Source organism: Arctopsyche grandis, chromosome 13 (genome assembly GCF_051622035.1).
Source record: "Arctopsyche grandis isolate Sample6627 chromosome 13, ASM5162203v2, whole genome shotgun sequence".
Classification (NCBI taxonomy): domain Eukaryota; kingdom Metazoa; phylum Arthropoda; class Insecta; order Trichoptera; family Hydropsychidae; genus Arctopsyche; species Arctopsyche grandis.
In genome coordinates this window covers 13,624,712-13,641,820 of record NC_135367.1, presented here as the reverse complement: position 1 = coordinate 13,641,820, position 17,109 = coordinate 13,624,712, and the positions used below count along the sequence as shown (strand labels likewise).

Sequence of the window (17,109 nt, the reverse complement as noted above, 5' to 3'; positions counted from 1 at the left end):
AGATGTTGCCGCAACTTTTTCATTATTGAAGATAATATCTTCGAGATAAATAAATTGCATTACAATACGTAGAAGATGTGTAATCTAATCTGATCACAAATGGTTTATTAAGATCATTATATGGATATATTTTTCAAGTATCGATCTCCACAAATACTGAATTCAATGCGAAATTTAGTACTATAATATTATACCTATACAATCAATGACATGTAAATATTTAGTAATTATGACAAAAAACATGTAAATATTTAGTAATTAATTATTTGAGTGATTCATTGTCCTTCTGCATATGTATTATATGTATTTTTTTAAACAGAAGTAAAGTTTTACTCTAAAATAAATAATTTGATCTAAAAATATAACTACCTGGTATTTTGTACTATATGTACGTACATTCATACAGTAGGTTGGATTGTAAATAGGTTTTTGAGCTCTTTTTCCTATTATGCTGTAGATTAACATTAGAATAATATAATACTATGATTACTAACCAAATTAAATTAAATTGTAAAATAGAAAATTATCAGTAGATCAGTAGCTATTAAAATAGATATTAGATGTATTGTGAACATAATTTCGTAATAATAAAAAGCATTTAAAAATCAAAAAATCAATACAGTAGGTTTTAAAAAACAATGCTAAAGATAATCATTTTGGCTATTGAAATTTATATCTGTTAAAAAATGATAAATGTAACATTTAATTATAATTGATTTTTACTTCAGCAACCATTTGCTTAAATTCGAACTAATCCAACACGAATACGATGTAGAAATTTGTAAATTTGGTAAAATTTCGATGACTTTTTAAAAACTTGAAAATTACCTAATTACCTGCCACTGATATACATATGTACATATATGTAAATCAGTGGCGTGCCGTGGAAATCTTCCTGTTTTTATCGCACAGCCTTACTTACGTGTGCGCGAGCATGCTACAAAGGGCTCGGTATAATTTCACTTAGTCCCATTGTATCCTGCTTGCACACACGTAAGCCTGGTTATATATGTACGTACATATATAACCAACAAAACAGTTCAGTGGTTAGCGTATAATGCTAACAACTGCCGGGTCACGCGTTTGAGTCCTGATCTGGTGCTGCTGGGTGACTTATTGATATGTGACTTCAGGTCGATCGTTTCCTAGTAGAGTTTGTCAAATTATCTGATTTCATTGTTATAACGGTTCTTACCAAATTGGCGACCTACCCTAATTTGTCACCATTATGTGAATTTAATTTAAAACGTATAATAATCTTATAAATTTTTATATATGTATAGTACCGGTCTCCGTGACGAGCCAGAATGTTAAATTACAGAAAACACAAATATTGGAAGGTAAAGATCGAAAATCGAAAGATCTTAAGTCGAAAGATAAAAAAGGGTGCATGGTAAACGGTACATACTCACGTACATACTCACTTAATTTGCGCGAGCAGGATACAACGGGAACAAGGGGAACAGGCTTTTCCTCCCGTATTAATGTGCGCGCGCAGAATGCGGGAGGAAAAGTCTGTTCCTCTTGTTCCTGTTGTATCCTGCTCGCGCAAATTAAGTGAGTATGTACCACTTACCATGCACCCTTTTTTTTGTGCTTTCGACTTAAGATCTTTCGATTTTCGATCTTTGCCTTCCGATATTTGTGTTTTCTGTAATTTAACATTCTGGCTCGTCACGTAGATCCTTATAGAACGTAAGGATAAAGTTGGCTATAGTTATTGCATTGGGGCAATCCCGTACTGACAGATTGGTAAAAATAAATATAAATTAAATAAAATGTGTTACGTTCAATGTAATAAATCTGACATCATTTTTTAAACTTGACATAATCATCTAAGCTAACACTTAGCCTATCTTAGTTCCTTATTAATCCCATTAAACACATCAAACGGTTATGATTCATAATATAATATGTATATACGTTTATACGTATCTAAAAAAAGTGGTGAAAGGTGGAAGTTTTGATTCTCTAGTTGTCAAAGAAATTTGATACAAAAAATCTAGATGTAATTTACAGCAATGCAAAAGAGATAAATAGTTTTTTCTTTACTTTTGCGAAGTACATAGATATGTCAAAGTCCAAGTATTAACTCCGATTCGTTCATGAACATACTGGTTTGTTCATACACAAACTATTGGTTCTAGTTACATAACTGTGCAAACAATCAAAAGCTATTTTCAAATAGACTCACACGAAACTTTTAGCTGTCGAAGCCTTTGGGATGTCAAAATGCCAAGTATTTAAATAGAAAATCCTATGAAAACCACATTAAACTGCTATAATTCTTATTTCCGTTAATTTCAATAATATTTCAACTCAGGGTAGGCATAAACACACAGAGACGATAGAGAAGATTGAAACACACAATAACAAACTAGTTCGTTTGCCAATTTGTTCTTTTGTATACACTATAACTGTCCCGATTGGTTCGTGTATTAAAAAACTAGTACATACATATGAGCCTTTTATATTTCAATATGGCATAAGTCCACTTTTTCTCCATTTCGAGAAATTACTTGCAAAACATTAAATATAATTGATAACAATTTGTGAATTAACTCAAACAGTAAGTGTTTTTGGAACTGAAAATTGGACTTCCACTTCTTTCAAATATAATTTCTCATACATATGTTGATGAACTAACCGACGTTAACTCTTGGACTCTAGCAGATACATTGTGGAAATATTATATAAGCACATATGTGCATATAAATACAATACATATGTACATATGTTGAACGATACCCAATACAGAAACCTACTTGTATGTACGGTAGATCTACATACATACATATATATATATATATATATACTGGTGATAGCGAACCTTTTTAAGCTCATATACCTTTGGAAAAGTTCGTCACTCCTGATACACACGCGTCATTATGATTCCACGATAAAATTTACAACGTATTAAATTTTTAGTTAATTATAAATTATGTGTGTCTTATCTTTTCTAGATTTTAGTGGAATTTGTTGATGTTCGAACAGTGCGTACTTTGGATTGTAAAAAATACGAGCTGTATGCGTATCGAAGGTACTCGAGATAAACAGACACATTTATCTATTTAATTGATAAACGTGTACAATTAACGGCAAATTCCATTTCGTTGAGCAATATTTTTGCCTCAACAAATCATCGAGGGTTTTTATCTTTTTTTTAATTAAAATATATCTTTTTACATAGGCCTTCAGATATCGACAAGGTTACTCATTATAGTTCTCTAGTTGTAATACATAATTTGATTTAATAAATGTTGCACTATGGATCTTTCTAGAGAATATCTGTTAAATATTTTCATCCAAAGAATACTGTGCCAAATTTCCTTTTTCATTTTTTATGGTTTATATATGTTATAGTCCAAATGTTTACTGCGATTTGTTGGTGAACACACTAGTTTATTCATTCACAAACTATCGTTTTAAGGGAAGTGCTTACAAAAGCTACATATATTCAATTATATTCTCCAGATATCGCATGAAAATTTTAGCTTTCAAATCTTTTGAGCTGTCAAAACCTTAATACGCCAAATATTTAAAACGGAAATTCTATGAAAACCACATTACAACGTTGCAATAATTCCCGTTTCTGCTATTATTAAACACTAGTGTTATGTTCGTTGATTTCAACGGGTGGCTTCTGAATGGAATTGAAACACGAATTAAAATAAAGTTATAATTTATATAATACCGCTATTCCGTCTGTCTGAAATAACGCTCGCCGTAATATAATAATCTTTTTGATTCGACATACATACATATGTACGTCACAGCTAAGCCACTGCCAAAACGTTTATACGAATACAATAACAAAAGAAAAAAACTTCTATATATTTACTATTTGCTACCAATGTTTCCTCTTGGCAGAGAATTTACCGTCATGTATTGAAAATTTATTTAATTAATTTATTTTTATATTGTTTACATTTGGTTAGGTAGGTAGGTAGTTTTTACCTTTTTTTCATATTAAACAATAAAATATAAATATTAAATTAAATATATTTAAAAGGTATTTGAAAAAAATTCAACCGCATGTGGATCGAATCGACACATTTATTTTAATTATTTTTTATTTAATAACTTAATATGCCAACACCCATGCGATGATATGTCATCGGGTACAACACTATTACATATGTTATATAAATATAGTGTAAGGTAATTAATAGGCGCACGCGCATATTAATGCTCCGTTCACCCGTTCGAAATGATTAATCGTTGTTATCGAGTTTTTAAATACCGGCACTTCAGATAAAGAAATTTCAGCTCGTTAAAATATGATTGATATTTGAGGAATTTAATGATAAACTAGACCAGTGTTTCCCAAAGGGGGGCGCACACCCCACCGGAGGACAATTTTGGGGGAGGAATCATTAGCCGAAATAAATTTTTGATATTGCAATTGAGCAAAAATACAAACAATAAATTCATTTTTGTCTGCACGAAATGCTAGCAAAAGTCATACTCATGAAGTTGCATACATATGTATTTATGATCAGAGGTAGGCGTTGGCTCGATGCTTTTCGCACCAAAAAATGGTTCACTTTTGTCAATTTTTTCCAAACTATGCTGTTTTGTTATCTTGCTTTGAACACTGACGGAGAGGTCTATTGTTATTTGAAAAGCATCGAATAAACGTCTCCATACCTCTGGTTACGATATTTCTCTTCTCATAGCCAAATCTGGAAAAAATGATCATATAATCTACTTCACCGGCGCGGCGCACATCTATGCCAACAATATGAAATCAGATGCAAATAATATGAGAAAACTATAACCGATTTAAAGAAAAGAATTGAAATAATGGAAAAAAAATCCAGGCCTTCTACGTCTATTCTAAATAGGAGCAAAAGTCTTGACAATATGAATAAAGACTACTACACAGATGAAGAAGAACTTGAAAATTAACTTAGCCATAATGCAGAGAAAAGTAGTAAAAAAAATTAGATAAAGTATTATCTTCCCAAAATTATTATCATCCAAAAATTTAACAGTAACGCAACACGTACAACAAAATCAAATTGAAGTTGTTGATAAACAAACAACTGCGGACAAAACATATAGTGAAGCAGCTAAGTCCCAAGAAGACAAAAGCAAACAAGATATCGGGCAGAAAAATAAATTAACTGAACCTACCATCGGTGACATGATGCAGGAAATAGATGAAAAATATATCAAAGATAATAATGTAATAGAATAAATGACATGGCCAGGAATGTAGAGATACAACCTATTGAAAAGTTGAGAAAAAGAAAATTCTCAATACAGATGGATGAATCAACTATAACAGATAATGAGGTTGTATTGATTACTTATGTTGGCTTATGATAGCCGTATTAAATGCTTATGATATCTTAATAATAGCTTATGAGTTATGTTCTTTATTTAATTTTAGAATTTGGTCAGCTATATATGTATATATTATGGTGGAGATGTTTGAGGCATTTAACACTGAACTATACTCTTGGGTTTATAACATCTCCAACTAGTTGTTGACATTTTTTTATTTTGAAATCTAGGCAACTAGGATCACGATCAAAGGTTATTATTAAATTTCAATCTCAAACAATATTTTGACATACAGAAGATTCAAATATGTAAAAAAAACTTTAGGATTTTTCAGTCGAACTTGACAAACTGAGTAGTTGATCAATTTTAAGCTATTTTCCACATTCGTATGTCTTCAGTATCATTTTACATTATTTTCACGTCATTAAAATTTCATTTAATCGATATTGTAAATAGTTCGTTTACCTCATTCGAATCTTAAACACCAACCTGCTGTGAATATTCAATCTGCCTTCAATTTTAAATGATGTTATTACTTTATTACAACAGAATGAAGCACAAACAGACGAGGAACAATATATTTAGTACTAGCTGTATTACCCGGCTTCGCTCAGTGTTTATAATATAAACCGCTTAAACATGACTAAGTTAATAGTAAACATTTAATTAAAAAAAAAAAAATTTTAAAAAATTTTAAAAATTAAAAAAAAAATCAAAAAAAAAAAAAAAAATCAAAAATTAAAAAAAAAAAATCAAATTTTTTTTTTGCTTTCCAGGGCTTCGCCCTCGGCGCCCCCCTGAGCCTTTGTCTTCTAGGGCTTCGCCCCTCCACGCCCCCATGAGCAATTGCCGTTTAGGGCTTCGCCCCCATGATCAGTTGCCTTTTAGGGCTTCGCCCCTCCGCGCCCCCATGATTAAATGCCGTCTAGGGTTTGGCCCCCTTAGTTAATGCCTTTTAGGGCTTCGCCCCTCCACGTCCCCATGGTTAATTGCCGTCTAGGGCTTCGCCCCTCCACGTCCCCATGGTTAATTGCCGTCTAGAGCTTCGCCCCCCTTAGTAAATGCCTATTAGGGCTTCGCCCCTCCGCGCCCCCATGATTAAATGCCGTTTTGGGCTTCGCCTCCCTTAGTTAATGCCTTTTAGGGCTTCGCCCCTCCGCGCCCCCATGATTAAATGCCGTCTAGGGCTTCGCCCCCCTTAGTTAATGCCTTTTAGGGCTTCGCCCCTCCGCGTCCCCATGATTAAATGCCGTCTAAGGCTTCGCCCCCATGATCAGTTGCCTTTTAGGGCTTCGCCCCTCCACGCCCCCATGATTAATTGCCGTCTAGGGCTTCGCCCCCCTTAGTTTATGCCTTTTAGGGCTTCGCCCCTCCGCGCTCCCATGATAAATTACCGTCTAGGGCTTCGCCCCAAAAAGCTGCGCCCAATGGGGCTTCGCCCCATTAGGCTGCGCCCTCCTGCGCCCCCTTCGGGGCCCCATGGGGCTGTGCCCCCTTTGGGGCCCCAATGGGGCTGCGCCTCATGAGGCTGCGCCCCCATGCAGCCCCTTTGGGGCCCCATGGGGCTGCGCCCCATAAGGCTGCACCCCCTCTGGGGCCCCAATGAGGCTGCGCCCCCTTCGGGGCCTCATGGGTCTGCGCCCCCTCTGGGGCCCCCATGGGGCTGCGCCCCCTCTGGGGCCCCAATGGGGCTGCGCCCCCTTCGGGGCCCCCATGGGGCTGCGCCCCCTCTGGGGCCCCAGTGGGGCTGCGCACCCTTCGGGGCCCCATGCGGCTGAGCTCCATAAGGCAGCGCCCCATAAGGCGGCGCCCCATAAGGCTGCGCCCCATAAGACTGCGCCCCAGAAGGCAGCGCCCCATAAGGCTGCGCCCCATGAAAGCTGCGCCCCCTTTGGGGCCCCATGGGGCTGCGCCCCATGAGGCTGCGCCCCCCCGGGCCTCCTTCGGGGCCCCACGGGGCTGCGCCCCTTGTGGCGCCCCTGGCGGGGCCCCATGAAACTACTCGCCTTGCGCCCCCGCGGGGGTGAAACCATATAATCGAAAAAAACAAATCGGCGCCCATGGATCGAAAAAAAAAAAATCGAATCACGTGTTCGATGACGTCACCGATCTACGGACGACGACGACGACGACCAAGGATACTTACATACATACAAAGTCTCTTTCCAAATTATAGATTAGATGATATGATATACGTATGTAAGTAGCCATAGGAAAAAAGTTTTGCGAATGGACGATATCGATCGATTGACTACTGCTATCGGATGTGATTAAGTAAGTAGTCGAATTATTTGTTATGATTGATAATTTCTATGTATAGGAAATATTTCGATTATGATGCATCATATCGATAAGAATGTATGCACATACCTACCTATGTTACAATTCAAGTGTACATTTCATTAATTCATGAACATATTAATTTGTTTATACGCGGACCAATCTGGCTAGTTTTAGTGTACACAAAATAACAAATCGACCAGCTAAACCCCGGGTTAGCATACATACATAGAGAATGGGACAAACGATTGAGAAACTTAAATCTATGTCTAATAGTTACTAACTACATACATAGCTTGTCGATTTGTCCACATAGGAACAAATTAGTATGTCGAAGAGATGCGGGGAAGGGGGGTAGCGAGAATTTGGAGAGGGTGTGGATCGTCTAACATGTGCTCCTGATACTGAACCCCGAGCAAGCGTTGCAACGGGTGACGTCAGCATCAGATGCGTGGGAGCGTACATACGTACCCAAATCCGCGAAGACACACACATTCATTAAAACTGAATTTCAACCAAAATCTTGACTAAAATCACTACGAGCCAAAATTAAAATTTCACATAGATTTTCTGTAACGGCTTTGGTTTATCTGCCAATCTTAATGACAATATAACGATGGGATGTGTCATTCAATATACCTACAAACATATGTATGAGACATTTTTATTGAAAGCGACTGTCATTCTAATCAACGCATTATCAGTTATATGCACGTAGCTAGTGATATTTACAACATTTCAATTTAATCGATCAAATTGAGGAATGCCTAATGGTCCAATCTTTATTATTTTTTGCTTGTATGTGCAGGGTGCATATGTACATACATACATATGTATATACATACATATGTATAGTTTGACTTACAACGACATGTTTATTTTGACCGCACCTGGGTTCAAATTGAAAACGTGTGGCATTTTAAAATAAACATGGGCGTCATTCAACTCAATTAGCCAAGGGTTGAGTGATGTCAAGATTAATTAGACATACATGCATACTGGCTTATTTTTTATTATTTTCTTTTACGTATTTATAATCAGCTTTAAGTAGGTCGCAGATTGATAGAATGTTACGTAACATTTTTTTTGATATATTTATCACGTGTAGGTACGATAATAATATCGATTTCAGATGATTTACATTGATTGAAAATGAATTGAATCATTGTATGATATGAACATAAAAATACAAGTATGTACTCATTTATGACTTTATCATTTAAATAAAATTTCGCATTCTCTGTATTTCGCGTCATTTGAGCAGGGGCTAATGTTGATATATTGTATATTCGGTCTCCGTGACGAACCAGAATGTTAAATTACAGCAAACGCAAATATCGGAAGGCAAAGATCGAAAATCGAAAGATCAAAAAAAAGGGTGCATGGTAAACGGTACATACTCACGTACATACTCACTTAATTTGCGCGAGCAGGGTACAACAGGAACAAGAGGAACAGGCTTTTCCTCCCGTATTCTGCGCGCGCACATTAATACGGGAGGAAAAGCCTGTTCCTCTTGTTGCTGTTGTATCCTGCTCGCGCAAATTAAGTGAGTATGTACGTGAGTATGTACTGTTTACCATGCACCCTTTTTTTTGATCTTTCGACTTAAGATCTTTCGATTTTCGATCTTTGCCTTCCGATATTTGTGTTTTCTGTAATTTAAAATTCTGGCTCGTCAAGTAGACCCATTGTATATTATATGATGTGTATTTTTAAATGGTTCAATTATATTTTATAGAAGTAATAAATAAATTAATTTGGAATTAAATTAATCTATTGAATTTAACCTACAGTATTTTAGTTATGGAATAATTCAAAGTTGGGGGGAAGGGGTGGTTTTGTTGATTTTAATAGTTGAAGGCTTACATTCTCTGATTTCATGATTGGGCCTTAGTATTGAAAAAGTTGAGTATCTTTGGGGTGAAATGTTTGGAAATGTGCGTTCTAAATAATGGTGTCTGTCGGGAAAGGGCGCCAGTCTGTCGGACTACTGTCTTCTGCAGTATTCTGCAAGCTTTCATTCGCACTGGACCATTTTCATTCTGCATACAAAGAAGACAAGATTTTCCACTTATATTGTTGATAAAACAATATTCTAACACAGTAAACAAAAATATTTATTAAACAATTCTTTATTTAAATTAATTAAAGCAGTAATTCAAATAAAGATCATAATATAAAAATAAAGAATAAAAATTTCCTTTTAAATATTTAAAATATATGTATGCAAATAAATTACATCTACATATTAGTGCTATTAAAGACTCATCAATCATACGAACCGATTAAATAAGTATTACTATATATGGAATAAACGTCTAAATTTATAACTCCATTTTCGATTCATAATGTCTTGTTGATTTAATGAATAGAATTGAAGTAAATTTTAAATAATATCACTTATTAATTTATTTTTATCAGTGAATAGATTTTCGCACTATTTTATCTTTGATATAACTAATACATATAAGGCCATGTGTGTGTACGTCATCTACGTGCATTTCTAGGTATGATAATGAGTCAATAGCGTAAAAATATGTATGTGTATATTTCAGAGCTGGAAAATATTTAATATGTTTTAAAAAAATCAATAACAAGAGTGTGATTAATTTAAAGTGAAGATTTATTAATATATAAACACTATGAAGATTTCGATTTTGTGCGTGGCTTTCATTGTCAGTTATATACAGTCATGTAAGTACACTTTATTTTATTATTTTTAGATTCTAGATTGTCAAAAGCCGGATTCCATTTCATGATAGTGACGATTTAAACCCAAATTTATGAAATGTTAATACATACATCAAAGAATTATAAATTATTGTATAATGCAATAATCAGTCAGGCATATTGTTCGTATTGTTAAAAATTGCATTTATCATAATTAACAGTCACATTTCAATGGTACTACAATTTTTTTGAATGATTGGTTAAATTTAAATGGGATTAATTTTTTTCTGATAAGAGACTATGAATTTCACGTATACTGAAGCTAAATGACGTATATGTATGTCATATGTGTGTACATATAGTAATAGCAAAAAAGGGGGATTTAATTAATTATTCATTGTATGTAAGTATGTATATCACGGCCGTAGCCAGGATTTTATATGAGGGGGATGAAACAACCCACCCCAAGCGTTTATTCAAAAATACAAAAGCTTTTATCAGCTTTTTTCGATTCTAGAATTTGCCAAAAATTAGAGCTAGTGTATATAAATATTTGGTACATATTCCTCGGCACAATATAATATATATTTATCCACTGAATTCAGAATTTCATATCAGAATTCAGAATTTAACCACTAGAATATCAAGTTGAATGGAATAATCTACTTTCCATTATTATTATAACTTTTTCGGACCAAATTATCAAATTAATTATAAATGCTGTTTTTCGAAAAAAATAATTCTTGCGGCACTTAAATATCCGTGGAATAAAAATAAAAATTTGATTTCATGATTTTATGTGTTTGTTTCTTATATGTATTATTTTTTTGAATTTACGGTTGGTGGCTAGCGCCCAACCAACAAAATTATATAGTTGTATATTCAATTACAACAAAATTAATATAAAAGTATGTGACAAATTCCTGAGATGTGTTTTTAGAAGACAAAGAATAAAATGTATATGTATTACATACATATATATATATATATGTAGGTATGTACAGTCGTGGACAAATGTATTAGGCCACTTAAAAGAAGGTTTTTGACTGAAAATACTCGAGTATTTGAAACAGACATTTACTGAATCCTTTTTGGTTGCTTAATATTAAAAAAACATAGATAAAGTAATAATACAAAATTGTCCATTTTAAATTAGTAAATCAGTGTCGCGTTTTTCCGTTCCTGTTTTTATTTTCTTTTTATTTAATCAAGTGCATTCATTTTCTTTTGTTAAAAATGCCAAAAACATGGAAATTGAGAGGGATATGGATCAGATTATTTTATAAGATTTTCACGAATTGAGATACATACATAGATAGTTTTATAAAAAAATCGAACAAAAATGAGAAGAAGAAGAAAATATTATTTTAAGATCCGACAAAATCTGGATGTCAAGCTAAATAAAAGCTTTTAAAAATTCCAAAAAGAAAACTTCTGAGCCAGCTGCAGAAGTGAAAAGGGAGTGAAGTCCAGAATTTCCTTCTTGAACCGCCAGAAGACGTCTGAATTACGCGGTTGAAGAAAAAAGCCACTGCTCTCTTGAATCAAAATAAAAAGCTTGAAAATTAAAAACAAAAATCACGGTGGACGAAAGATCATAGTGATTTGCCCGAAGAGAATATGATGATATCGCCACGAATACAAATAAAACATTTAAAAAGAAAAGGTATTTTACATAGATGAGGCGATGCATACGGTGCCTTAAATAGCACAATACCACGAAGGGTTGGTTTTATTAAAGAAGACCGCAACGTAATTGTATGCTTTTATTAAGCTACAGTTATAAACAAAATTGAAAAATAAAAATGTACACGATTTTAAGATAGTATTAATGCGTATAAACTTATAAATAGAAACATGATGCTGATTTTATCAGAGGGGTAACCATCAACAGAGAGATGATACATGGGTAATAGTGTGAAGATTGGTTCCTGAACTTCCTCAATTTAGCCGGGAGAGCGTTAATAATAAAAATGTGTCAGTCTATTTCATAATGCGGAAATTTGAAAATGTCACAATAATATTATGCTATCGATCGCACTGACATTTTGGCCAAATGCCCCGCGTTTGAGCAAAATGGCCGAAGTAACCTTTCAGCGTGTTCCATTTATTTTTAATTTTTGAAATATTATCGTGCTGCTGATAAGAATGTGCAGTTTTAAAGAACTAATTGAAAACACGATAGTTCTCATTACTAGAAACGACCTCGAATGATTATCTATCTATCAAATTGTTCATACATGTTTATCTATAAAACTTGTATGTTTGTATGCATATCTATAAACTTGTGTTCTTAAAACTTGTTTGTCTTTATAATATAACACGGAGTATTTTTTAACTTGCAACTTTTTCAGGCGCTGCCATCAGCTGCTACATCTGCCAATCCCGTTCCAATCCAGCTTGTTCGGATCCGATCAAACAATTTAAATTAGAATTGACGGTGAGAATATTTTATGTATATATGTATGTATGTATGTATTTGTATCTCAGAAACATTCATTAGTGGGTAAAACTTTCAATCCCTGACTTTGTGCTGCTGGCCAGACTTTGGATATGTGACTCCAAGGTCGATCATTTCCTATCAGAATTTGGCAATTTATCTGATTTCATTGAAACGGTCCAAAACAATTGGCAACCTTGTCCTATTTTTCTCGCGAAATTTGAGTTTACAGCATTTTAAATTTGCTGATTTATAAAATGCTGAAAATTTGTGCATATATGTATGTATGTCTATGATTGTTAATCGATTTTTGTAATTGGCCTTAAATAATGCATACAATACTTCTATTCAATGTTTGAACATAGATGCAGTGGCATCGCTAGAGGTGGTATCACCTAAAAATATTTTTATTAATTTTTAATATTTGTTAATTGTTTTGACTTCCGAGAGAGAAGCGTCAAAAGAGAAGCTAAGTTCACACGTTGTTTCTGGATTGCGTCTCCATCTGACTGGATTAGTTAACCTTCTTACCTTTAGGTACATACACTGATTTCTTAGGAATTCGAACAAAAGCCAAATATGGCTCATACTTGATGCTATATATAGCTGCACCAGACGGATTTCACGGTAGCTGTATAAATACAGAAAGCTGTATATATACAGAAATTGCAATGAGGCGTGTAGCCGCTCGAGGACCGTCGTATAACGAATATGTCGAATGAGCGTTTTTCAATTTGAACAATTTGGTGTCACTCCACAAATGGTGTCACCCGGTGCAGACTGCACTCCCCGCACAGGCTTAGCGATGCTACTGCATAGCTATCGTATAATAAAATGGGTGTATACCAGTAGCGGCTCGTGAGAATTCATATTGTGGGGGCTGCGGGGATTAATCAGGCTGTAGTAGCTCGTTAACCAAACTGGTGATCAAATGAAAACAAAAAAAAACATGCATATGCATATGGTCTGCAGCCCCGCAGCCCATGTGGATGACAAAAATAGCATGCATTTGTACTGTACTGGGAGGCTGCAGCCCCGCAGCCCATATGGACGAGCCGCCACTGGTGTATACCTGTATAAATAATAAAAAATAACTCAAAGTTGCTCATATCGAAACACATGGTCAATCTAATAGTAAACATTGTATTGAATTTATTTGAATAGTTTCTTTTTTTTTTTTAATTTATTTGAATATTCATTTGTTTTTTTACGAACCAACAATAGTTACATACAAAGTCTCTTTCATAATTATATATCAGATGTACACTTTGATCCATTCTCAAAATTTGAACGCTCTTTGAGATATCTATTTGAATTTTCAAAATCAACTCATTTTAATACACGATTTTTCTCTGTTCAGGAATGTACACCTGAAGTGTTGACCCTCTCTAGTAGAGAGCTGGCCCACGGACTGAACGGATTCTCTGGATTGAATAACCAAGAAGCCACCGATCTGATCATTGGAAATCCGCCTAGTGAATTTGAGCCGATGAAATGCCAGAAGATCAACTTCAACTGTAAGTAACGTTACTTTTCAAAAGCATCGTGTCCAGAAATCGCATTGACTGTGTATGCTTTTATTACAGTCGGTGAAGAGCGAGTGGTGATAAGGGGATGTCAGGCCGTCGGCAATCGATGGTCGGGAACCCAGAGCGATCTTTGTCGTAAACTGGAGCAGAAAGCACTTCAGCAACACGAAACTTACATTAATTATTGCAACACGTGCAATGAAGACGGATGTAACGCTGCACCAGGAAGCAGTTCGACTTCTGCATGGCTGATGCTACTTACCGTTGTAGTTGCCGTGTTGATCCGATAGACAGCGCCACCGTCATTAACATAACTTCAACGAACGTCGACGCCATTTTGTAAACATCGATGTATTTAGCCAAATCCATACGAAATACACATTCGAATACATATGTCTATGTATAAAGCTTGGTCATTGCATCTGAATTCATAAACTTAAAGACTGGGGTTTAAAGATTGCTCTTATCATTACAGTAATAAATAAATAAACCCCTTGATACTACGCGCATAGACAATTTAAAAATGGCAGTTGTACTGCAGCTGACTTATTTTCAATTTTATTTTTTGCATTCCTTTCTAAATCCACAATTCAATGGGTGGATTTGGAAAGGAATTTGATACATGATTCGAAATTAATGTTAAAATTATAATTTTACGTACAAAACTTACATAATTTGAAAAGTTATCGATATACTGTAGTTTCTGAATAGTAGGAATAACATTGCATTATCACCATTGTGCTTTACAGAAGTGATATACATATGTACTTATGTACACAAACACTATTATATTATTTTAATGAAAAACTTTGGTTAAGTTATTCAAAATGGCGTAATTTTAACTTTTGGTACAATTCGCAATGAAACAGTGTTTTTTTTTTAAATTTAATTGTCTCATTTTATTTTGGAACACGTTTTAAATATTGTTATTAATATTGCAAATTACCCAATGATATCTTCGCCCCAGCAAAATGACTGTTAAAAACAATTGTAAAAAAGTAAATCTAATGGAAATTATCATTCTTATTTCTTGATAAAATTTTTAATATTTTTTGGAAAAACCTTAGAGTGAAAAAAATTGCCTACAGCTATTCAAATTTTTACTTTCATTTTACATCTACAAGTTTATGTATGTATTAAACATGAAAAGGGGAAAAATTTTCTAAAATCATTTACAAGAATGATAAATAATAATAAAGTTTGCATTATTATATGACCATGGTTTAATTTCATTTTAGATTGCAATGATTAAGTTACTGATTAAATACTTTATCTATACCGTATTGATCTTTACAATATGACGTCACGCGCTTTACTGTATGCATTTAATCTCAAAAATATATTTTATTGGAAGAACATTAAAAATATCATTTAATTGAAAATAAATTTCCGTTTTTCATTTTCTCAACTCTTCATTTTTTAAAGTGGAATTTTATACGTACGAGTATAATCTTTTTTATAAAAAGTCTATCTGCAAAATATTGAATATTTATTATATTTGTTTCATAATATATGATAGAATGCGTAATTGTATAAGATACATTGATACTTAATAATAGTAATTATATATAATTTTAAATATTTGAAAACGTGCGTGTATTGATTTCGTCGTAAGCATGTGAAATTCAATACAAGTTTTCTTATATGGCTTCGTATTTGATTTTTTTGTAAATATATTCTTAAACTTCGAAGAACACTTAGTGGATTTCATTGCATAACGGAAAATATGGAAATAAAAAGAAATGTAGCATTTCGTCGCATTGATGATTCGTCTTCAAATAAGATTTTACTCTTATTATTTATAAATAAAATTTTCGAAATTTTAAAAATGGTGTACCGTAGTGCATTCAATATGAATAACTTTAATGTAAATATTATGCAATATATATATATATATATATATATATATATATATATATATATATATATATATATATATATATATACATATATGTATAAATACATATAGCGTGTTTTTTTAAATATCATATTGTATGTGCTTATTAAAATATTAATTCTGGATATGTATTTGACTGAAAATATACTTTGCTTTAGAATTTTATTCGATAGTATGATTAATCACCGATATTTATACATGAATAGTGATAAGAAATGTTTCCCGTTAATTGGTGTTTATTATTCATACTAAACAAAAATCGACAGATTAAAATTTTTTAGTAAAATACCAAGTTATTAATGATCCTTTTATATAGTAAAAAATAACCGAATAATTAAAACCCTGTTTTAAATTTTGTCCTTAAGCAGTGGTTTGTGCTTAGACTTATAAATTAAGAAAAACATATATCAATAAATCAAGAATAATTAATTAATTCCAAGAGATACGCATCAGATTAAAAATAAATGCATGATGAAATGCGTTCATACTTTTATGTATGACCTGATAAAAATTATCTATTTCTTATGTTGGCAGATAATATCGTGCATTAAATTTAAATCAATAAAAATGTCCAATTATGTAAGATTAAATTTAAATAGAAATTTATTTCGAATCTTCGAATATATTATATGTTTTGTAGAATGTTGAATATATTTCAATATATCTACTAATAATATGTATGTATATGTATTTATGTATGTAAATTGTGATGGTATGTCAATCGGAATAGGTATAAATTGAATGTCTTCTTTTAATAATGAATGTGTAAATTAGATATAATATTCACAATATATATTGCGTAGCAATGAATATGTGCGTTTAAGATGTATCGTGTTTTGCTTCACTTCGAATAAAATGTCTTAAAATACATGTGTGCCTTTATTTTCATTATTCGTACTTTCTACTGCATCAGAACTGACAATACACACACAAAGTGCAAGGTATGTTGTTTGTAGTATATAAAAGTTATGTACAATATTATATTTATTTATTGTTTA

The 17,109-nt window shown here is 33.3% G+C and overlaps 1 protein-coding gene across 1 annotated transcript; it reads left to right on the top strand.

Moving 5' to 3' along the window:
- Window positions 1-10,130: 10,130 nt before the first annotated feature.
- Window positions 10,131-15,592, top strand: LOC143921195 (uncharacterized). The gene is made up of 4 exons (XM_077444386.1): window positions 10,131-10,269; window positions 12,600-12,685; window positions 14,046-14,202; window positions 14,272-15,592. The coding sequence occupies exons 1-4, from the start codon at window positions 10,218-10,220 to the stop codon at window positions 14,502-14,504; spliced, it is 528 nt and encodes a 175-aa protein (XP_077300512.1). The 5' UTR covers window positions 10,131-10,217; the 3' UTR covers window positions 14,505-15,592.
- Window positions 15,593-17,109: the final 1,517 nt, after the last annotated feature.